The sequence below is a fragment of the Sphaerodactylus townsendi genome, linkage group LG12 (assembly GCF_021028975.2).
Source record: "Sphaerodactylus townsendi isolate TG3544 linkage group LG12, MPM_Stown_v2.3, whole genome shotgun sequence".
In the NCBI taxonomy this organism is placed as follows: Eukaryota; Metazoa; Chordata; class Lepidosauria; order Squamata; family Sphaerodactylidae; genus Sphaerodactylus; species Sphaerodactylus townsendi.
This window is the reverse complement of record NC_059436.1, coordinates 21,707,748-21,730,838: the sequence shown is the minus strand read 5'-3', so window position 1 is coordinate 21,730,838 and position 23,091 is coordinate 21,707,748. Positions and strand designations below refer to the sequence as shown.

General features: G+C 49.7%; 2 protein-coding genes across 3 annotated transcripts in view; one reads left to right on the top strand and one right to left on the bottom strand.

Annotated features, from left to right (window-relative positions):
- The window catches only part of CBL (Cbl proto-oncogene), a 44,478-nt gene extending 40,812 nt beyond the window's left edge, over window positions 1-3,666 (top strand). For both annotated transcript variants that reach the window (XM_048512977.1, XM_048512978.1), the window contains one exon: window positions 2-3,666. In XM_048512977.1, the coding sequence (XP_048368934.1) occupies window positions 2-285 (284 nt within the window). In that variant the 3' untranslated portion in view covers window positions 286-3,666. The remainder of the gene's footprint in view (window position 1) is intronic.
- A 1,230-nt stretch (window positions 3,667-4,896) lies between these two features.
- The window catches only part of MCAM (melanoma cell adhesion molecule), a 47,076-nt gene continuing 28,881 nt past the window's right edge, over window positions 4,897-23,091 (bottom strand). The window contains exons 3-16 of the mRNA XM_048512917.1: window positions 21,550-21,760; window positions 21,083-21,150; window positions 20,262-20,349; window positions 19,307-19,486; window positions 17,924-18,051; window positions 16,648-16,786; window positions 15,083-15,198; window positions 13,613-13,754; window positions 13,401-13,525; window positions 12,749-12,887; window positions 12,162-12,191; window positions 8,555-8,696; window positions 7,727-7,844; window positions 4,897-6,434 (exon numbers count right to left, since the gene is read on the bottom strand). Coding sequence (XP_048368874.1) covers window positions 6,405-6,434; window positions 7,727-7,844; window positions 8,555-8,696; window positions 12,162-12,191; window positions 12,749-12,887; window positions 13,401-13,525; window positions 13,613-13,754; window positions 15,083-15,198; window positions 16,648-16,786; window positions 17,924-18,051; window positions 19,307-19,486; window positions 20,262-20,349; window positions 21,083-21,150; window positions 21,550-21,760 — 1,656 coding nt within the window. The 3' untranslated portion in view covers window positions 4,897-6,404. The remainder of the gene's footprint in view (window positions 6,435-7,726; window positions 7,845-8,554; window positions 8,697-12,161; window positions 12,192-12,748; window positions 12,888-13,400; window positions 13,526-13,612; window positions 13,755-15,082; window positions 15,199-16,647; window positions 16,787-17,923; window positions 18,052-19,306; window positions 19,487-20,261; window positions 20,350-21,082; window positions 21,151-21,549; window positions 21,761-23,091) is intronic.

Here is a 23,091-nt window from a genome sequence, read left to right as displayed (position 1 = left end):
GGTTTGTCAGAGAGCTCCCAGGTTCCAGAGAGGCCGCCGAAGCCCTTGCCACGGAGGATAAACTCTGAGCGGAAAGCGGGCAGCTGCCTGCAGGGGGCCGCAGCGGGGCCTGTCGCAGCCGCCCCCCCTCAGCTCTCCGGCGAGATTGAGAACCTCCTGAGCCAAGGCTACTCCTACCAGGACATCCAGAAAGCGCTGCTCATTGCCCACAACAATATTGACATGGCCAAAAATATCCTCCGGGAATTCGTCTCCATTTCCTCCCCTGCCCACGTGGCCACATAGCACACCCCCCCGGCCCCGCCTGGGACACTCCTGTGCATCGACCTGTCTGGGTAGTCTTCTGCCCAGCTTATAACTAGAGGAGGTAATAGCTCCTTGAGAGACTTCCCGCGAAGTCCTGCCTGCCTCTACAGAGAATCGGTCGTCAGGGTTTTATGCGATTCCAGGTTTCAAAGCGAGCAGAATGAAAGGGAGCAGATAGGTGTATCTTCTACGGTCTGTGTGTCTTTCTGGGTTGTCGTCCTCCCCCCACTGCTGTTTTCTAGTTTGAGAGAAGGGGTGCGTTTACGGAAGATTTCTCTGTTCCAGTGCTGGTGGGCAAAGGGTCAAGCGATGTGTTTTTGTGCTGTGAATTCAAAGCAGATGTCAGTGTGTTGAGCGGCGTCTCTGGGCTGAGTGTGACGTGTCCTTTCTTCCTCCCTCATCCCCTGTGGCTCACAGTACCAGATTTGGGCCTTTTCACTGTTGTGTGTTTCAGCCCAGGCTTTGCAGAGCATCTGCTACCGGGTACAGATTCTCAAGCGAGGGAGAGGTTTCAGCTGCTTCCCCTTCATGTTCACCATCAGCTATCATCCACTGCCTTCTTGCTCTGAGTTGGGCCTCTGCGCCGGATCCTTTGGCCAGCAGTGCCTTCCACCCCCTGGGTTTGGAGGCCTCAAAGAGGCTGGACCTTCTGTCCTGTGTCAGGGTTCTTCTTTCTTGAGCATCGCACACTGCTGAGCCCTTGAGTGTTCCATTCTTTCAGCGCACAGACTGTGGTGGATCTCAGCAACCCTGCCACTGGGGCTCTTTGACGCATTGCATAACCTCAGCTGCATTGAGAAGCCTTGTGGCCTTTCTGACCCGTTCTGCCCTCCTTTTTGAGAGTGTTCTGAGAAAGGAAGTTAGCCTGATGCCACTGATGAAGTAGGTCAGTGCGTTCATTGTCCACTGAAGTCCTAGACAGGCTTAACACCCATTCTTCAACTTCCTGTGGAGCTTTTGTGTCTTACAATAAAAGATCCCTACCCCTCCTTGTAGCATCCCAAAAACGTTTGCTAGACAACAGTTCTGAAGAACTATGGAATGATTGCAAAAATTGCTATTCAAAAGTGCAGGTTGAATTCTGCCCTTGTTTACACGTGGACACGTGCTAGGCTCAGAGCGGGTTTAGTGGCGCCTGAGGCAGCAGCACGCCTGGGACACGGCCGCCACTGTCTAGTGGAGACCCGAGCTGCCTGTGGTCAAAGGACACTTTCCACTTTTTCATCTCTTTACCTGCTGTCTTCAGATAGCCTCTGCTGATGTAGTGTTAACCACAACAGTCTTGAACATATTTCTGCATGTTTGGTTTTCCCTGTATTTGCTGGTGCCAGCAGCATCGGCTCCTGGGCTCCAGAGGACCATTCAGATCTTTTCCACAAGGAGAAGGTGGGGGGGGGGGGGGGCAGAGGGAGGCTTTGCTTATGTAGAGCGTGTTCCTTACTCAACCCTCAGCCTTTCTTGGCTACAGGCCTTTGTCTGGGCCTGGACAGGAAATGCAGAGTGGAATGCCAGGGGAGTTCTGTATGGGGTGGGGTGGGGTGGGGGAGGGCTGTGTGACTTTTTAGCGCCAGCCAACATGATGTGAAGACGCAAGAGAAGTCACCAGCCGCTGTCTGTCAGGCCCTGCAACAGAGCTGTTTGGGAGATGCTGTCAGCCGCCCCGTGCCAGGAGGGTTTTTGCTCTTGCAGCCCATTCCACATACTAGAAGTTTATGGGTCAACATTGTAGCATGTATGTCTGATGGACCTTTTTCTGCATGTGTTCTTTTTTGCCCACTTCTGGTGTCTTAAATTTTTTTTCAAAGTGGCTTTCTCATTGAACCGTGTGAATGTCTTTGTTTGCAAGCACCACGGAGGCGGAGCAAAACGCTGAAGTGTGTTTTGGGGTTGCCAGCCCCAGGTTGGGAAATACTAGGGAGATTTTGGGGGAGGGGGCTGAGGAGGGTGGGGTTTGGGGAGGGGCTAACCCTGCCTTCCTCAGGCCCCACCCCCAAAATCTCCAGGTATCTCCCAATCTCAGGTGTGTTTCCTACTGCTCTTTAAGTTTTTGACTCTTTCTTCACCCTTCTGCCTGATGCCTCTTAATCTAAAAAAGGGCAACTTGTTTTTAATGTAAAGCCAAATGTTTAGTGCCTTTCGATGGGGAAACGCTCTATTTCCAGGGAGAAGAGATGGGCTGGAATGTCAAAGTTCCAGGCAAAGTTGCAGAACTGCCACTATGGAACAGGGAATGCTGGCCCCAGAAACAGGGTGGCGTGTGCCAGTTGAGCTGGAATAGATTTGTCCTGCCCTAGCCCTGTGTGGCTTGCTACCCAGAACTTGGCTGGAAGGCAGTGCATCCCTGAGACAGGTTTTTCTTGTTCCATTGTCCCTCCTTCTTTCAGTTTCCCTTTCCAGAAAGAATGAGCAAAACATAAACGTGGTCAAAGGCCAAGCGGCTGCATTGCTGGGTGCCTCCTGGATCCCTTTGTGGTGTCCCTCAGACCCTGCTTGCCTGCCTGCCTGCTGCATGGGGACAGTTCACGGCTAGGAACTCCTCTTGTGCGGTGTGCAGGATGCATAAGGAGCTTTGTGCAGGCTTTTGCTCAGGGCTCATCTGTTCTCTTGGCCCTTGCAGCCTCCCCACGCCGACCCACAGCTGCCTTTGGGGAATCAGGGTGTGGTGTTATGCATTTCACCTGTCTGGTAGTCTACTTTGGGGCAGAGTTACTTCCCACCAAGGAGCATTTGAGCCAGCTAAAGGGGGTGGGGGGAGAGAAACGGCTGCCTGTGTAGCTCAAGCTGCAAAGGGAAGAAGGAGAAAAGCTGCAGGGATCTGCAACCTGCGGCTCTCCAGATGTTCATGGACTACAATTCCCATCAGCCCCTGCCACCGTGGCAGAAGCTGATGGGAATTGTAGTCCATGAACGTCTGGAGAGCCGCAGGTTGCAGACCCCACGTGGGAAATTGCCTCTGGTGGGGTCTTGAGCATGCTAGCTAGAGAGGAGCTATGTTTGTTGAGAACCGGTTTTTAATATCAGTGTTAAAAAAAATTTCAGATTTTCATTGACTTATTTTAAAAGTTATAATAATGTCGTTAATATAAAATATTAGCAGTATTTAATCCTTTGAGACCTGTAAAGAATAAGGACAGAAGGTAAATATTCTTACAGAGTAGCTGAGCTTTAAGGTTCATTTGGTCTAAAAAGTCCTCATTTTGTTCCGCAAATGCATTGTTAATGTTTTAGAGGTTATACTAATGTTATTTATTTTTTATTTTTCATTCTTGTCAGCTGCCCAACTAAAGAGCTTGGAGGGGAGGGAAGAAGAAAATCAGAAACAAAGTTTTATTTTTAAATAAATTTCTTTGTTGTAGCATATCGGCCATGTTGTGTCAATTGGAGCTCGGGGGAGGGGTATTTTGTCTCAGTATGTTGTGGTTTCAGCCAGTGTGTGTTTGAGGCTCACAGTGCCCAGTTTCACCTGTCCTCCCTCACAGGTTGGTCTCTGGATCTTAGTTCTGTTAAAGCATATGCACTGACACACCATACTGTTCCTGAGCATGCATAGAAATGAGGTATGAAAGGTACCATTCTTGAAAACATCGTCTTGGGTTTTCTTTCTTCCTTTCAGTCCTCTCTGCCTTGGAGAGGCAAAGATTAGGTCTGACACGGTCTTGGAGCCAAGTGCCTGAAAGTAGGGGCTTTGGGAGCTACACAGCACCCTTTGGCATTATTGTTCTTGTGTGAATCTTATCTTCATTCTGTGAAGCTTCGCACTGGGTGGCCCAGGCAAGCCTGATCTTGAAAACTAAGCAGGGTTGGTCCTGATGGGAGCCAATCAAGGGAGTTTAGGGTTGCTATGGACAAGCAGGCAGTGGCAAACCCCCAGTTTCCTCCACCCTGGTCTGGGTGGCACAGGCTAGCTCTATCTCGTCAGATCTTGGAAGCTAAGCATGGTTGGCCCTAGTTAGTGCCTGGATGAGAGTCCACCGAGGAAGTCGACGGTTGCTATGCAAAGACAGGCAATGACAAACCCCCTCTGTTCATTTATCTTTCCTTTGACAATTCTATGGGGTCGTCATAAATCATCTGTGACTTGGCACCATTTTTCACCAGCACCAGTCTTCTAAATTGTTGGTGGGGGGTTGTTGTTTTTGAAAGAACATTTCATTAAAAGAGAAGAACACAGTTCCCCCATTAACAATCAAAGGTAGGGCAGCCAAAGATGGACTGTAGCTCCTGGTCTGCTAAACAGGTACGTCAAAGATTGTCAGGCAGGAAGGCAGGCCACACCTTTGTAAACTTATTTCCTGAAGGCTACATGAACCAAGGCTAATAAAGGTTAGTTGGGCTGGGGATTTTCCCACCTGTATAAAGCCCTGAAATGTTGGTGTGGGGAGAGCAGCATTCCCAGTATATAAACCTGGGAAATAGAACGGGTTGTCACAAAAACACTCCCTCTTGGCCTGCAGTACGGAGACGCATGAGATGATCCTAATGTCAGTTGACTGTGCCGCCTAGTGGGACTTCACGAATAACAGCCCATCTCCCAGTGGTGGCAGCTCTTCCCCCTCTCGTGGGCCCCACAGAAAAGGACCAGTGCCAGAAGACCTTTTAAACTTTATTTTCATATACATATATAACATATATAAAAAACCCTGAAACTCAGACACTCTTAAATTTACACACACATCAACAAATATATATATATATAACAAAAGCTTTTTTGTTTGATAACTTTCGAGCTTACAGGTAAAAGTACAACATTCCCTTCTCTCCCTAGGATTTTTTTTTGGGGGGGGGGGGGTTGGGTTGGGTGTGTGAATGAATTTGCCTGTCAATTAGCTGGCACACGACACATTGCCTAAAGCGCAGTCTGCAATCCTTGCAGGTTTTTTTGCACTAGAGGCTGGCCCACTGCTGTGGTTGTGGAGAATTAGAAAAGCAGCCTCCATGAAAATAAATGGGCGCTTTAACTCTACTTCTGTCTGTGTCCACTGAAAACTTGAGATGGGTGCAGGAGGAAAAGAGAAGAGAAGCAGAGAACTTTTGGAGGTGGGACAGAAAAGGGGGCCTTTTTGCTTCTGGCAAAGCGTAATTAAGGAGAATGTCTCTGTGACACATTTTGTGTCCAAGAGCCGTCTTCTTTTAGGCATCTGCCCAAGTTCTTGAAGAAGGTAGGGAATTCAAGGGGAAAAAATAGAAATCTCTACTTCTGCTTGGCATGCATTTACGTGCCTTGTTTTCTGCTGTTGTGAAAAAAGGTTTTGCAAAGTTTTGATGAGACTTTTCAGAAGTGAGCCTGGCCTTCGTTATTTGGGGGGGGGGGGGGGGGGGGGCAAGTACAGATGTAGTTTGGGGGCAAAAAGGAAAAATAAACGTGCTGATGAAGTTTGTACAAAAGGGAGACCATGTCGCTATCATAACTGCTACAGTGCAGGAAAAAGCCCTTTCCGTGTGCTTGCTTAACCGATATACGTTACCCACAAATAAGCCCTCCTGCCGCCAAAATAGAGGGATGCAGGGATTGCAGCTTCACGCAACCACCTCAGTCTATTCAACCGTGTCTTTAACTGTGCACCTTGTGTGCAAAAACCAAGTCCTGAGTGCAAACTGCTCTCTCTGCACAACCCTGGGTGTCAACTGTGCCTCTCCCTGGCCATTCTCTCATTCTGCACTTTCAACTGGAGTTCACTCTCTTAACATTGAGCTTCAGCAGTTGGACAATGAATTCCAATTACAGGCAGATACCTGCCCCACCAGGTCTGGGGAGCATTTAGCTTTTGTAGATCAGTTTCACAAATAAAAGCAACCGGATCTTGCACCAGCAAACACTTTTAGAACATGTTTCCCTACAGTCCAGCTCCAGAACAGAGAGACCCTTTTAAAATATTTTTGGGAGGAGGGGAGGGGGCCTGTAAGGACACCCTGCCTGCTTGGAAAGATCTGGTCACCTAGTCAAAATCCTTCAGCTCAGCGTTCTTCCTCGGGGGGTTATCTCACAAACTCAAGGTGCTGAGCCTGAAAGACTCTGGCTACTCGTGAGCAGGGGGCAAGAGGCAGTCAAAGGGACACGTGAAGTCATCTGGGGGAAAGCGCAGCGCCGTCTCTCTTCCTCAGTTCCTCAAATCGATGTATTTCTCTCCCTTTTCAGGCAGCAAAAGAGAAAAAAAGCCCGTTAGTTACTTGTAACTTACGAGTGACTGACTTCCCCAGAAAAGCATCGACTTTAGCAAGCCTCACAAGTATGTGTTTGTGTAAGAAGCACATTAGCTTGTTGGCGGATTGTGATGATGGCTGTTGTGTTAGTGGACGCTGGGGGTGGGGAATTGCTGAGCAAAGCGCATGCTGGCCCATTTTGCGTCTTGGCATTTGCGAATTCCTGTAGCCAGTCTGCATATTCTTTTGACTATGGAGGCACAACCGTGACTAGGCCAGGAAAGGGGCGGCAGGGCTAGCAGAACGGAAGAGAGAGGCAAATGCGGTTCATGTTCACGCAATATCCAAAAGAAACGTACAGGAAGCTGCTACATGTTATGCCTGCATCACAGACAGGTGGCGACGTGGAGCCTTTGCTGCTATTCCCTGCAGAACAGGGCTGGTTCCAGGTTATGGGGCAAGGCCTCCATCTGCCCAGGATCCTCCTGCTGCTTGCAAGCCCCGCCACTGTCCCTGCTCAGCTACGCGCACCACCTGCACACACTTTCCCTCACGGCAGCTGGGAGTGCTGTTGCTGCTGCTGCCATGTTTGGGCCATCACCGTGACCTGCCCACACGCCCTTCCTTCCGTGACTCCAGGCCACTGAGCGCACGGGTGCAGACAAGAGAGAGGTGTGAGTGGGGTCAGCGGTAGTGGGCTTCACCAGAAGTCCCGGGCCACGGCAGCTGCCCCGCCTTAGGGGATGCTGACGCTGGCCCTGCCGCTTGATACCTGCATGAAGGTGCAAAGCACTTTGGGCCAGAGGGAAGCCCCATGAGAATCCCACTGCCAAGGCAAGGGGGAAAGCCAGGAATGCGTGGATGGGCTCTTCCTGCTTGAAAGCCTGCTCACTGCCAGCTTTTTGCATCTTAGTTCCCAGAATGATCTGATCTGCAGGGAAGGGGCAAGTAAATGTTGACAGCTCAGTGCAGAAGACAGTAGGAGAGGGCCCAGGAGCGTTGCTGAAAGCCTTTCGTCTGGCTACTGCAAGCGGGAAGGGTGGCTTAGAAGGCAGCCCCCTCCCCAACTCTCACCGTGGCAGCAAACAGCCCCTGTGCTTGCTGTTGGACTCCCCATCTGCACAGGCAGGGGCCAGGTAGCACGGTTCATGCAGTGTGGGGGACGTGGTGGTGATGGAACGTTTTCTGAGCTTTCCAGGAAAACCACTGAGAACAGATCTCTTGGATCCCTTCGTCGGCAGCTTTGCAGCTGCAGCCCGCCAAGGATAATCCGGCCTACCTGGTCACCTGCGGATCTCTTCTCGCCGTTGATGCCCTGCAGAAGCCCCGCCTCTTCGGGAAGTTTATCTGACTTAACTTCAACTACAATCTCGTCTTTGTGTGCTTCGGGCCTCGTGCTAGGGAGGAGGAGGGAGGGCGACAGTGTTGAGACAGCTCCAAGCAGGCCCCCAGGGCAGCAATGGGATATTGTGGGGCAGGGGGGGGGAGGCTCTAAAAAGGGACGGTCTTCTCCCCTCCCCATCTTCCTTAGCCCTGGATCATCTGCTGCGTTCTGTTCTGGATAATATCTCACTTGGTGTCTTTTGAAGGGGCAGCACCTCCTTTCTTTCCCCCACCCCAACTCTCCCCCCCAAGTTCCCATTTAGACTAACTGGCTTCTGCCCCAAACATGAGAGATCTTTCTGCTATCCCAGTTCTGAGACTGAAAGCAAACTAAGCTGAAGGCAGTGGGATGTAGATACCCCCTGCCACAAACTATGCACCCACCCGTGACTCTCTGCAGATTTTGGGAGGGGTTTAAAAACTTATTTGGCCACGTTGCAAGGCCACGAGAGGGGAGTGCATGAGTGAGAGCCACAGCCGGAGCGCCACCATCCGCTCCTTTTTGAAACTGTTTTCCTCTCTGTGTCCAGATGCAACTTCTGGGCTGTTCCAACTAGAAATAAGAAATCAGCCAGAAGGTCTCCCCCGACACTGCCTACCCTGATTCACAAAGAAGCGAGCTGCTGGGTGCTATGAGATGGGAAGCGTGGACTCGGGGGGGGTGGGGGGGCTGATGGAAGGGTGGGGCGAAAGACACAGACGCGAAAGGACCAGCAGTGCTTACATCTCTTGCTTGCCGGAGCGTTTGCAGGGGAGCTTCCCTTTCTTATGGAGGAAGTAAAGGACTGCCCCCAACACGGCAATCACCAGGATCCCAACCACGACAGCCACAATGATGACGCCTCTGCTCTCTTGTGTCTGCGGATCTGCTCGGGTTTAAATACACAACGCACACGATCACAATCCTGAACGCGGAAAGCGCCCCTCCAGCGGCCCGTGACTTCCTCCCACAGCTTAGCTTGAGTCTGGAATACAAACAGCCCGCCTCTCAAGGAAGCCTCGTGTCATACCCAGCTTGGAGTTTTGGCACCCCCTTTTTTGGTGGGGGACGACAATGCCAACTGCTGGTCTCAGAATGTCCACAATATCTTTTTGGATGCAGCTTTGCTGTTCGCAGACTGCTTTGGACAAGCTTGCCAACTACGGGAGGAAGAGGGGTGGGAGGGAGGCGTTTCAGAAGAAGCTCAGCAACTTGTCCGGGGCCAACAGGTTGGAAGGAAGGATCTTTTAGGAACACCGGAGAAACAGCACAACAGCAGAGAGGTTGGCAGCGGGGGCACTTCTTAGATCATGTAGCAAAGTTGCCGCTCCCCCCGCACTGGCTCAATTGTTTGCCTTAGGAGGAGTGGAAAGAAATCTTTTTGCTAGGACTTTGTGTCAGTGCACAGACGTGTGCCAGATTCCTTGACTCTAGAAAAGCCATGAAATGTAGCACAAGGTACAAAATTCAGCTTGTCTAAGAATCTCCACTTCTTAAAAGTTTCTAGCTCTTTTACTTTTGACACTCAGCTGGAAAGTCTTTGGAAAGTATTAGGCTGGAAAATATTTGGCCAATACCTGGTGAAATCACCCTGATAACGGAGAATCTCAGAAGCTGAATAAAATTTTGGGGAGGGGTACAGTGCCGGGGTGATTCCTTACCCCTCCCCAGAATTAGCAGGGAAAAAAACACAAAATAAGATTAATCATGCATATCTGCAATAATTTGTACAGCTTTTCATTTTTGCAAAATGAGGAGAGCTGTGATGCAAAACCTATTTTTTCCCTCCTCTCTTAAGCACAAGAGTTCACACAGCCAAAGCTATTGCCTTTTGAATTGCGACTCACGGGGTTGTCCTAGAAAAGGCTAAGGTGGTAAGAACATGCGCTGCGCAGGGTGGCTGGGAAAGCCATCCAGGAACCACGCCGTATCAGTATGGCTGCACTGGGGGGGGAAACAGAAGGGATACCTGGCTCGGTGGTGTTTCCGGCTGTACTGTTCAGTACCACTGTATAATTTTGGGTTGCTTCTGTCTGGTTGAACCCCATATCTGTGATGTTTCCAGCTGTACCCTCAGGTACCCATCCAGGAATCTGGGCAGTTGCTGTCTGGTTGTACCCAACAGCGGTCTCTGTGATGTTTCCAGCTGTACCCTCAGGTACCCATCCAGGAATCTGGGCAGTTGCTGTCTGGCTGTACCCAACAGCGGTTTCTGTGATGTTTCCAGCTGTACCCTCCATTTCCCATCCAGAAGTCTGGGTTGTTGCTGTCTGGTTGAAACCAACAGCCTTCTCTGTTGGGTCTGCTGTTGTACCCTTGGTTACCCATCCAGGAGTCGGGGTTAACGCTGTCTGGTTGAAACCAACAGCTGTCTTTGCAAAGTCTGCCACTGTACCCTTGGTTACCCATCCAGGAGTCTGGGTTGTTGCTGTTTGGTTGTACCCAACAGCCTTCTCTGTCAGGTCTGCTGTTGTACCCTTGGTTACCCATCCAGGAGTCTGGGTTGTTGCTGTTTGGTTGTACCCAACAGCTGTTTCTGTGAGGTCTGCAGCTGTACCCTTGGTTACCCATCCAGGAGTCTGGGTTACTGTTGTCTGGTACAACCCAACAGCCTGCCCTGTAATGTTTCCAGCTGTATTCTCAGGTACCCATCCAGGAGTCTGGGCTGTTGCTGTCTGGTTGAACCTGAATCTTGAAGTTTCATTATCTGATAAGTTGGGGTGAGGAAATATCCACAGAGAGCAGCAAGCGGTGGAAGAAAGGCAGTGCTTATGTTTAGTGCACAGTCCTGTAGGTAATGCCAGTCTTGCTAGGCAGTAAAGGGCTGTGTGTTCGTTTTAATAAAGAGGATTCTAGCTTACAGCAACAGCCAACTTTTTTTGCATGGGAAACATACCATTTTAATTCCAGCCTTCAATTTGAGATTGACTGATTTTGCCTTCAGCTGAGTGGGTTTCTCTTTCTAGCTCTTTGAATCACTACGGAGAGACCCAACGTGGAAAAAAGGAGCGGTCTGATGTTCTTAACAGTTGCACCTGTACAGGGCCAGAAAAAGGTGGCCCCTTCCAAACATGGCTTCTAGACAAAGATGAAAGTGCTCCTGTCTGCCATAGTGGATCTCACATTCCTCTCTCTTTTGTAAGAGTACTTTTCTCTCTCTTGCAATCTGTCTTAGCTCGGGAGGAAGGGTTGTGAGAAGATGCCAAAACCTGACGTGAATTGGTTCAGCAGGTAGATGTTGCACTTGATAGCCCAGATCACTCGGGAGCTGAGCCTCAGGTTTAAATAGCCCCAGCTCTAAAAGTTCTGAATCAGCAAATAAATAACAATTTCCTCTCTTTGCCACTGTCTAATTTCAGCAGTTGCAGAACTGCTGGAACGGTGGCTCATAATTAATCAGACCCTTGGTCCGTCAGAGTCAGTATTGTCTGCTCACGCCAGCAGCGGCTCCCTGGGGGCTCAGGTGGAGTTCTTTCACATCACCTGCTGCCTGTTTCTTTTAACTGGAGATGACAGGGATTGAACTGGGAACCTTTCGCATGCCAAGCAGATGCTCGACTACTGAGCCATGGACCTTTTCTGACCCACCAGAGGAAGACTGATGGCCCCTCCCTATTCTCCATTTCTCAAGCGTTGGGTCTGAACATTAAGGTTGGATCTATGTACGTGACTCTACAACACCCCATGAGACAGTGGTTGCATGGAAGCAGATGCGGAATGTACTACTTCAGTATTCCTGAAAAAGTGAAGACCCCGAGCGAGCATCTTATCTGTCCCACAAAAAACGGTGGCTTCAGACACTGACAAAGCCACGTTGGCACACCCCCACTCGGGGCCCCACTTCCTGACAGTTTGGAGATCCGCTGCTCTTCTCCTTCCCTGACATCCAGGTTACCAGCTAAGGAAGAGTGGGAAGCAGGAGGTAACCCCCCCCCTTCTATTTTACCTGGGTCATGCACATTGTTAAATGTGTATCGCTTTGTCCGGTCTGGCCTTAAAAATATCCCGCAAGGTGATTTCCATGTATAGTTTTAAAAAACAACATAAGTGACAGAATCCCAGACTATTAATAAAAAGCTGGCAACAAAAGTATACTATTAAAAGGATCTGAGGAACTGGACTACAGGGCGTCACCACCAGAAAGGCCCCATCTCCAGTAGTGCTCCCATCGTCTTAGAGGTTGGGGAAACACAAAGAAGGACCTTGGGGCCAGACAGGACTGTACAGTGGGACAATCACTTCAGCACCTCCAGCATCATGAACCCAGACTTGTTTCCCAACCCACCCCCCACCCCTTGGGGGCAGCCACAGAAATCGATGTCATCTAGTAAAACTGTAGGAAGATGCTTACCAATCCTGGTGGGAGGTGTTGTTTCTGGTCCTAAGAAAGAAAGGAAGAAAATCAGATGTGAAGGAGGTGGGTTGTACCTTAGGCTGTTCCCTAATTCTGGGCCACAAAATGGCTACTGGAAGAGGTGGAACCAGCCCCAAAACAATGGCCACAGCTTAACTTCAATAATACAGTGTAGACCAGGGGTCTTCAAACTATGGCCCTCTATTGTTTAGACTACAATTCCCATGAGCCCTACCACTTGGCCATGCTGGCAGGGGCTGATGGGAATTGTAGTCCATGAACATCTGGAGGGCCATAGTTTGATGACCCCTGGTGTAGACCCTTGTGCGGTGGTGGTAGCTGCTGCCAAAGCCACATTTAAAATAAAATCTGCCCCAGCCAATCAGAAGCCTTGCTGGACAAAAGCCAAGCCTGCCCCCACCCACGTCCTAAAAACAGAAAAGGTGTCAGCGGGTGCTGTGGTGCCCATTGGTGACGACTGCGTTGGAGACTTCCCCTTCCCAACCTAAGCAATCCTGACCCGCCCCCCTTTCACAGGTGAGCCCCTCCTGCCTTTGGCATGCAGGCAGCTGCATGCTACTTACTCTTCTGCAGACGGAAATGATGCTCGGCCATGCCAAGGTTATTTTGGGCTGTGCAGTTGAGTCCAGATCTCAGGAGTTCAGGAGTGACCCGGATCTGAAGTGTGCTGTTGACGTGGCCGGTCCGGTGCCAATGTCCACTCTACAAGAGGCAGAGAAAACAATGTGGAGAGGATTCCTCTTTTTAAACGCCAGGGGAGGATGACCCCGGCAAGCCCGTTCAAAGAGACACGCCAGTCGGTCCAGTACATCAAGCCAACCCTTGAGTTTGACAGAGCGACCAGAAGTTAGGAGGGAAAACACGGTGGGCTCAGTTGCAGGGTTGCCTGCTGCAGAAGAAAATATATTTAGGAAAAGCATCAAACTGAGTGTCTCTGGAGACACCAAATACTCCATTTTGTAAAACTGAAGGGCTGTTGTTTTCTACTGAATGGTAGAATACCTCGGCTGGAATGAGAATTGGAACATCTTCTTATCCTTAATCACATATTGCTGCTTTGGGAAATTTGGATTACCAGCATGCTCTTTATGTGGGTGACCTGGGCACATTATGAATGGTAAGCTTGCTGTGGTCCCAAACAGAATTCGGTGTGGAGTCTTGAGATTTAGGGCATGCTGGTTATTATTTAATTCAGTGGAGGCTTCCCCCCCTTACCGTTCCATTGGGTGAGCTCCACAAAATGGCGGCTTTGGGTACCGCAACCGCGATGCAGGAGAAGCTGGCGAGCTCGTTCAGTTGGACGTATTCCTGGTGCACTTCCCCAGTCAGGCTGGGCTTTGCTGCAAAGAGGAAAGATGGTGAACCGTCAGCGTGTCCTCATCACGCAGGGCTGAGGCAGGAAGGGGGCGCTGCGGGGACCTACTTACAATAAACGTTGACAAAGACGTGTTTGGATTGGGTCAGCCCCGCCACTTCCGGCATTGTGACGACACAGCTGTAGTTGCCCAAAGTCTCATGGGTGACGTTGAGCAGTGACAGTTTCTTTCCTCTGGCCATCACTTTCCCTTTCTGCAAAGGAGGACCAGGGTGGGGGAGAGGGATAAGTGAGAAGGCGGAAGAGTGGACTGGAGAGAAGAAAAAACACAGCGGCGGCTTTTCTCTAAGCCCTGAGCAAGAACCTGAGATTCAAACGTTCTTCAAAAACTACCGTACTTTTCACATCATTGCCATCCATTTAATCCTCACAACGGCAACCTTGTGAGGTAGGATGCACTGAGAGACTGGGATGGGCCCCATGCCATCTGGCGGGCTTCCAGGGCTGAGCAGAGGATTCAAACCTGGTTGTCCCAGGTCCTTAGTCCAGCGCCCTAACCACAACACGTCTTGTTCCCACACTCATCTTCTATGCCACTCCTCATTCTATCAGTGTCATTTTGGACAACAAGAGTGTTGGATCAGATCAGTGGTCCACCTAATCCTGTCGCTCACAGTGGCCAGCCAGTTCTTCTAGAGGTTCATCAACAGGGCATAGAGGCTGAGAACGTAAGAAGAGCTCTGCTGGACCAAACCAGTGGTGGTCCACCTAGTCCAGCATCTTGTCTCATACAGCAACCAACCAGTTCCTCTAGAGATCCAAGAACAGGACACAGAGGCCAAGACCATCATAAGAAGATCCTTGCTGAATCAGACCAGTGGTCCACCTAATCCAGCATCCTGTCTCCCATGGGGACAGCCATGCAGAGGATCATCAACAGGGCATGTAGACCAAGCTGAGGCTGCTCAGACAAAGGTGATCCAGGAGCTTCTGAACAGACTGGAGCCCTCCACCACCTTCTGGTCAATCCACTCCACAAAGGGGCCTGAAGTCTTAGCCACGTTGGGCTGCGAAGCCTGGAGGGGAGGAGGCCACCCCCAGTCAAGAGGTATATGGCCACTCTGTCCTTGGAACTGAGCATGGTCATCGATGAATGTGACTGGCAAAAAGCTGGGGAGTCAACCTAGGGCTGCCTGTACCACACTGAAGTGAGGACCCTTCCACTCTGGGGGGGGGGGGGCTCCCCCAATGTCAACCAGCTGGTCAGTAGAGGACTTACTGGCTGAAAAACAGCCTCAGCCCATGTTGCCAGCAACACAGTGATGTCACTTCTGGTGCACACTGGAAGTGACACCACCAGCAATGAAGGAAGCTCTGGTATTTGGGCAAACGTTGTATGGTAAAAATTACTTCTATCATGGAAAGTTTGCCCAAATTTCAGATTTTCACCACATTACCAGTGACACAGGCCTCGGCCTAGCTGTCCTGCCAGTAAGTCCCTCACCCCTCTCCCTGCCGTTATCACGGGACTTGGCAACCAAGGGTCAACCAGCGGGAAACGCCTGGAATATAATGACAATACCCTTTTCCACTTGAATTCCAAATGCTTGGAGCCTTTTGCGTCACAGGTGAGGTGCATATCTTCCCCTTCCTTCAAGGCTTCGTGGTGCTCTGGGGTGATCGTGAGTCCATCAATATCTAGTGGGGAGAGATCAGGTATTCCTTTGACATTAACAAATGGACAACAAGGCAGCCAGCAATTTTTAAAAACATACAATTATGAACCATCATCACTATAGAAGTAAAAAAACCCCAAACAAAACAAACCCTTAAGCACACTAAGTCAGTAATCAAAATTTTGGAAGAACAGAATGGTCTTCGCCTGGCACCTGATCAATCAGAGGGAGGGAGGGAATTGCCTAACTGGGGAGCCACCACAAAAAAGGCCATGTTTCTGGTAACCATCCTTCCTAACCTCTGGAGGGTAGGCCACACAGGCTGAAAGATTGCAGGTGCTGAGCGGGAGTTGGCAGATGCAACAAGGTCATTCTTATCCTGAGCCACAAATTCTCTCGTCCCCATTTTTAAACTGAGGCCAGCTCAGCACCCCCCAACCTCCAGTAGAACTCCAAAGGGTCTGACTGGCTGCCAATCACTTGGATGTGCATGAGGCCAAAATCATGCGGATGGGTCCAGAGCTCTGGAGTTAAGACTGGACTTTGGGGGGATGACTGCCCCCCCTCCCCGCCCCCGGTTATTCAACAGCTTGCCCAAGTCAGGAAGTTTTTCCTGATGTTTAGGTGGAAACTTTTTTCCTTCACCTTGAATCTGTTACTCCTGGTCCTAGTCTCTAGAGCTGCTGAAAACAAGCTTGCTTCCTCTATGACATGACATCCCTTCAAATATCTAAACATGGCTATCATGTCACCTCTTCACCTTCTCTTCACCAAATTAAACATCCCCAGCTCCCTAAGTCTCTCCTCGTAGGGCATGGATTCCAGACCTTTTCCCATTTTGGTCGCCCTACTCTGGACCCGTTCCAGCTCGTCAATATCCTTCTTGAATTCCGGTGCCCAGAACTGTACACAATATTCCAGGTGAGGTCTAACCAATGCAGAATAGAGGTACAATTACATCCCTCCATCTACACTATGTTTGTGTGCTATGTCTGGGTAGTGAGTCCACCTGAGCCTGGCTACTCTTTACTGTCACCTATTTTAAACCCAATTTGTGCATGTGGGGGGGAAGGGGGAATGAAATTGAACCTGCAATGTTAATTTATGGGAAACCAAAGCAAAGTACATCTCTCCTATCAAAATTTGGGAATCCACAAGACGAGCTGAAACCATTTTTCCCAGAGACAACGGACTAGGACTGAAAACCTGACCAATGCCCCATGAGCCTATTCAAGGTATCCTTAGGAGTTTCCTAATACAACTGCCCAGTTGCTTCTACTGTGCCTTCATTAATTTACTCATAGTTACATTACTGATAGTCCGTTTTTGTCAGTGAGACTGTGGGCTAATCACACAGCTTAAATCACTGCAATCAACAGGAGAAGACAATGGGGTTTTCAGGGACTTGGCAATTTCAAACAGAACTTTCTAAACAAACCACCCTTTTCGAAAAAACCCAAACTCCACTTACAGTTAACGGACAAGCTAACGTTGGCTTCCAGCTCTTTCATGCTGTCAAAATCAGTCACCCGGCAGTAGTAAAGGCCACTGTCCTCTTTTGTGACGTGCTCGAGGGTCAGTTCTCCATAGGGGGCATCTAGTGGCTCGTCCTGGGCACAAGAAAAGAGACGGGAGAAACTCAGCAAGATTGTTCAAGAGAAGGACCGGTCAAACAGGGTTCGATCTTCAGCTATTTCCAGCTCAAAAAAATACAAAGAAAGAAAAGGCCAGACCTCTGCCAGAGACCCTGGATATCCGCTGTCAGAGGAGGAAACATTGACCTTCTGAGCCTGTAGAAGGCAATTTGTGAGTTTTCTGATCAGGGTAAGGATTTTCCAAGTCTGAACAGTGATTTGTCTTTGCAGACACACCGTACCTGCCCTCCTTTCTTTGGCTTCTAAGGTTTTCCCCAGACATGATTCACACCCTTTTGGGTGCATCTGTACAATCAACAGAACTAGCCTCTTGCTAGTTTCTAAAAAATAACGCAGGGAAAAAGCTGAAAAGGGTCAGTTTAAAAAATGCACTCAGGATCAAGCTATCAATAGCTGTCAGCCGCTAAAAGGTAAATGTACTGAGGCAGTGAACCTCCGAACACAAGTTGCCGGGGTCAGGGAGCAGGGGAGAGTTGTGGCCTCCTTGCTGGCTCCTCAAAAACATCTGATTGACAGATGTTGATAATGGGAGGCAAGGATGGACAGATGTTAGGTCTACTGGGTGAAGGCGTTTAGGTATCCCTTCTACGCATTGTCGAAGGCTTTTACGGAGGGACTCAACTGGTTGTGGTGGGTTTTCCGGGCTGTGTGGCCATGGTCTGGAGCAGGGGTAGGGAACCTGCGGCTCTCCAGATGTTCAGGAACTACATTTCCCATCAGCCTCTGCCAGCATGGCCAATTGGCCATGCTGGTAGGGGCTGATGGGAATTGTAGTTCCTGAACATCTGGAGAGCTGCAGGTTCCCTACCCCTGGACTCTGGAGGATCTTGTTCCTAATGTTTCGCCTGCATCTGTGGCTGGCATCTTCAGAGGTGTATCACAGAGAGAAGTCTGTTACACTGGACACAGTGTTACAGCCAGCCACAGATGCCAGCCATAGATGCAGGTGAAACAACGGCCATGGCCACACAGCCCAGAAAGCCCACAACAACAAGTACGCCTTCTGCCTTAGGGCTTCCAGCAACGGGTGAACGGGGTTTGAAAGGAATTCCTCCCCAGCACTTCTCTTGGGGGCAAGATCCACTCGCTCACCTCCTCTCTGAAAATGGTGTAATCAGGCTCCGGATTCCCATCGGCTTCGCAGCGTAGCGTCACGAGGTCACCTTCCTTCAGCTCCTTGCTGGGGCTGTCGATGACGAAACTGATGTTCTCAGATGGATCTGTAGGTAGGCGAAGAGAGAAGGGAGATTGCTGAAATTGCTGATGCTTTTCCTCAATTATCTAACCTCCAGCAGGGGTGCCGCAATTTGGTAAAACTGGTCCTTCTGTTTGTCTCTGCCCTCTCTCCCCGAATTATTCTGGAGGGCTTGCACCTGCCAAAGTTTGTTTGTTTGTTTGTTTACATTTCAATTTATAACGCACCCTTCCCTGCAGGGCTCAGGGCAGTGAACAACAATTATAATAAAAACAATACAAAACAGAATAATCATAAAAGCGTTAAGTAGCATAAAACAGCTTAAAAACATTAACAATAGATGGTGCCGCCCCATATACTTATACATTCCCAGGAGACCACAAACAACCAGTTCAGACCCGGCTGGCCAGACGTAAAAGCCTGGTGGAACATTTTACAGGCCCTGCGGAAACTAGTCCAGTCCCACAGGGCTCAGATCTCGCTGGGGAGCCTGTTCCACCAGGTAGGGTCCAAGGCCGTTAAAAGGTCCTGGCCCTTGTGGTGGCCACCTGGATATGTTTTGGGTTTGAGGTGACGGTCCCTCTCCTTTTCTCAAGCACTGAGAATTAGTATTTACTAAGCACTTCCAAGATAATACGCTGTCCTCCATCTTTGTGTCAAAGGTTCTAATAAAAACACAGTCATTTTGGGGGTAACAAAAATGGCCTAAATGTATGTAAGCACTGTCAAGCTACAATTGACTTTAAGGTGACCCCATCAAAGGGCTTTCGAAGCAAGGGAGGTTGGCCATTCCCTTCCTTTGCTGCCCCCAGTCCAAGTGACAACCCTGCTTAGCTTCCCAGTTCCAATGAAATCAGGGCATACGATGCTGCTGTCCCTCCCCTGAAGTCGCTTGCTGCACACAAAAAGGACCTAGCTTTCGGTGTGTGTGTACGTGTGGGACAGAACTGTGGGCCACGTTGCTTTTACAAAACAGCTGTCTTTGAGAGTGCTGTACAGGCAGGTATTAATCTCCTACCACAGTGGTTCCCAACCTGGAGTACGTGTACCCCCAGGGGTATGTGCTTGGGGGTACATGAAAAATTACATCATGGGTTTGCTAGCACGGGGGTACAATTTCAGGGCAATGGGTTGCCAAGGGGCACGCAAGTGAAGAAAGGTTGGGAACCCCTGGCCTACCACCCTGAGAAGAACAAACCCCTCCTTTAGCACCCATCTCCTGCCCCAAAGGTCACTTCCCAAACCGAAATGCCCTCCCTGCCTCCCCAGCCCCGCCTTACAAAGCACTTTGATTTGGAATCTGTCCGTCTGGGATGTCTGGTTGACCCCCATCATGTGGTAGTCAACTTGGCAGTGGTAAAAAGCGTGCCGGTCCTCTTTGGTGACTCGCTGGAAGAGAATACTGCTGACTGTGAAGAGCCCACTGGATTCCCTGGTGACCGCCTTGCGGATGTCAGTATCTGTGGGGAAGGAGGACAAGGAGGAATGACATCGACTCTGAATTACAAAGTTGAAGGAGCTATGGAAGTTCTCCGCTGTTGCACCTCAGTCAACCTCTACATCCCAACGGCAGGAGGAACCATCGGGGAACGCCTCAGTCTCTCTGTTCTGTTTTTGGCCCTACAGAGGAACTGGTTGCCTTCTGTGTGAGGCAGGATGCTGGACTAGATGGACCAGCTGGTCGGATCCAACAGGGATCTGCTTATGCTCTTATCAAGTGAAGGCCTCAGTCTCTAAGAACCAGCGTGGTGCCGTGGTTAAAAGCAGGTGGATTCTACCTGCTCCTTCCCCACTTTGATTCCCCACTCCTTCACCTGAGTGGTGGAGGCTTATCTGGTGAGCCAGATGTGTTTCTGCACTCCTACATTCCTGTTGGGTGACCTTGGGCTAGTCACAGTTCTCTCAGAACTCTCTCAGCCCCATCTACCCCACAAGGTGTCTGTTGTGGGGAGAGAAAGGGGAAGGAGCTTGTAGGCCACTTTGAGTCTCCTTACAGGAGAGAAAGGGGGGCATACATCCAAACTCTTCTTTTTCTTCTCTAAGCCCTTCTTGACCCCCATCATGTGGTAGTCAACTTGGCAGTGGTAAGTGTGGCTGGCCCTCCAGAGGAACTGGTTGGCCACCATGTGAGACCGAAAGCTGGACTGGATGGACCACTGGTCTGATCCAGAAGGTCTCTTCTGATGATCTTATAACCCCAAAGGGCAACTTTTGCTCAGTTAGTCACAGACGTACCTGCTCCATTGGATTCCAGAGGGTGCTGGTCCTTGTACCACGTGATGGATGGAGTTGGGTAGCCATTCTGGCTGATGCATGTCGCAATCTAAGACCAACAAAGAAACTCGGCTACTGCATAAACTTGAACAAGTGTAGCCCAGCAGCTGACGTTTGGGCTGGGATTCAAATCCCAGGTCTGATCTATACCTTTCCTGCTCAGTTTGAAAACAAACATAGATTTGGACATGCCCATCTGTTTCTACTTTTTTTTTGGAGGGTGGGGGTGGGATTGCCTAGACCATGGGTGTCCAACTCAGGCGCTTTAGATGTTCATGGACTACAATTCCCATCAGCCCCTACTGGCATGGCCAATTGGAGAAGGTTAAGAGGTGACATGATAGCCCTGTTTAGATATTTGAAGGGATGCCATTTTAAAGAGGGAGCAAGCTTGTTTTCTGCTGCTCCAGAGACTAGGACCAGGAGTGACGAGTTCAAGGTGAAGGAAAAGAGATTTCACCTAAACATCAGGAAAAACTTCCTGACAGTCAGGGCTGTTCAACAGTGGAATGCACTACCTCGGAGTGTGGTGGAGTCTCCTTCTTTGGAGGTTTTTAAAGAGAGGCTGGATGGCCATCTGTCAGGAGTGCTTTGATTGTGTGTTCCTGCATGGCAAGGGGTTGGACTTGATGAGCCTTGGGTCTTCTCTATGATTCTACTTTTCCCAGGGTGCACCTTGGCCCAGCACCATGGAATGTAAAACGCTGTGCTAGATCCAACCACGTGAGGTGCGACTGCAGACAAGCCAAACCCAGCCATGGACACATCCGTGCTGCTCTCACCTTAGAAAGCTCATCCTTCGAGGCCCCGATCCCCTCGCTCGCCACTGTCACTGATGTATCTGGAGCCTCTAGGAAAGAACAGGAAAAGGTTAGCGGACAGGCAGAGAACGGCATAGCACAGCCTGGTGGCCACTGCAGGAGGTTCCCCTTATGGCAGCTTGCAGGGCTGCTACAAATTTTATTTATTTGTTTGATTATTTATAGTTTCTTTCTCTCCTGTAAGGAGACTCAAAGGGGCTGACAATCTCCTTTCCCTCCCCCCCAACAACAAACACCCTGTGAGGTAGGTGGGACTGAGAGAGTTCAGAGAGAACTGTGACTAATCCATGGTCACCCAGCAGACTTTCTAGAGAGGATCAGGGAAAGCAAACACAGTTCACCAGAGCGGAGTGGTGAATCAAATCTGGCTCTCCATGTTAGAGTCTGCCGCTCTTAACCACGACACAATGCTGGCTATCCCAACTTACTTGAGACACGCAGCTCCGCCTGCTTCTCTGCAAAGCCAGCACTACCAGCTCCGACCTGGCAGAGATATGTCTTGGCATCCTTTGGGGTCACCTTGCTAATGATCAGGGCAAAGCTGTCACTCATGTCTATGCGCTCTTTCATGTCTGACTCCTTGTGCTCCACCCCAACCTGGTTCTTGGACAAAATCTCCTTCCGTTCGTTTTTCTCCATCTAAAGCGGGAACAAAACGGAAATGTTTGTTGTCAGTGCTTTTCCTGTATTAGAAAAGGTACCTCTACTGATGTATCAGGCAGTGCGAATTTCCACCAATTCCCCCATCAGGACATGAGAGAGACCTGAAAAATATGGCTACTGAGTACTGGTGAGTACCAATACCCATATACCAAAAAAGCCCTTGTTTATTATTAGGATTGCCAATCTCCAGGTGGGGCCTGAAGATCTGGAATTACAACTGAACTCAGGTAGCAGAGATGAGCTCTTCTAGACAAAATGGCTACACTGGTGAAGGAAGGAAGGAAGGAAGGATTTATATCCCCCCTTTCTCTCCTGTAAAGAGACTCAAAGGGGTGTACAATCTCCTTTCCCCTCCTCCCCCCTACAACAAACACACTACGAGGTAGGTGCGGCTGAGAGAGCTCTAAAGAACTGTGACTAGCCCAAGGTCACCCAGCTGGCATGTGTTGGAGTGCACAAGCTAATCTGGTTCCCCAGATAAGCCTCCACAGCTCAAATGGCAGAGCAGGGAATCAAACCCTGTTCTCCAGGTTAGAATGCACTTGCTCTTAACCACGACACCATGCTGTCTCACAAATTCCATGGCATTATATTCCATTTGAGGCCCTGCCTTGCCCAAATCCTCCCCTCCCCAGGCTACACTCCCAAATCTCCAGAAATCTCCCAACCCAGATTTGGCAACCCTGTTTTTTATCCGTTTGTTTAAAACATATTGATGCTTCCTACCCCCCCCCCCCCCCCCCCCCAGTTTTGAGTCCTCCAAGGCGGTAAACATAAACATGGAAGAAGGATGTAGGGTTTCCAACTTCCAGGCAAAGCCTCAAAATCTCCTGGAAATACAACTGATCTCCCGATCTGCAAAAGTTGGTTCTTGTGGAGAAAATGGGTGCCTTGGAAAGTGGAATCCATTGGATTACACTCTGCTGAGGGCCCTCCCCTCTCCAAAACCCACCCTCTCCAGGATCCACCCCCCCAAAATCTCCAGGAATCTCCCAAATCCAGAGTTAGCAACACCAGACACATCAGAGAGCCCAAAACTTTCTTTGCATTGCTTGTTTCAAAAACAACCACACCCAGTTTGCAAAGCATCCCTTCTGCAACTTGGTTAGCCTCCATTTCCCCAAATGTTTTGACTAACTTTAAATGGGTTGATGTTCCACTTCCTTTAAAAAAAGAAGAAAAAACAACTTACGCTATTGTTGTTTTACGCCTATTTTATATAAATAATAATCTGTAACTTCAGCTGTGCTCTAAAGCTTGCTGTTTTGGAAGAGTCTGCTTATCAACACCAGTAATAAACAAAGACT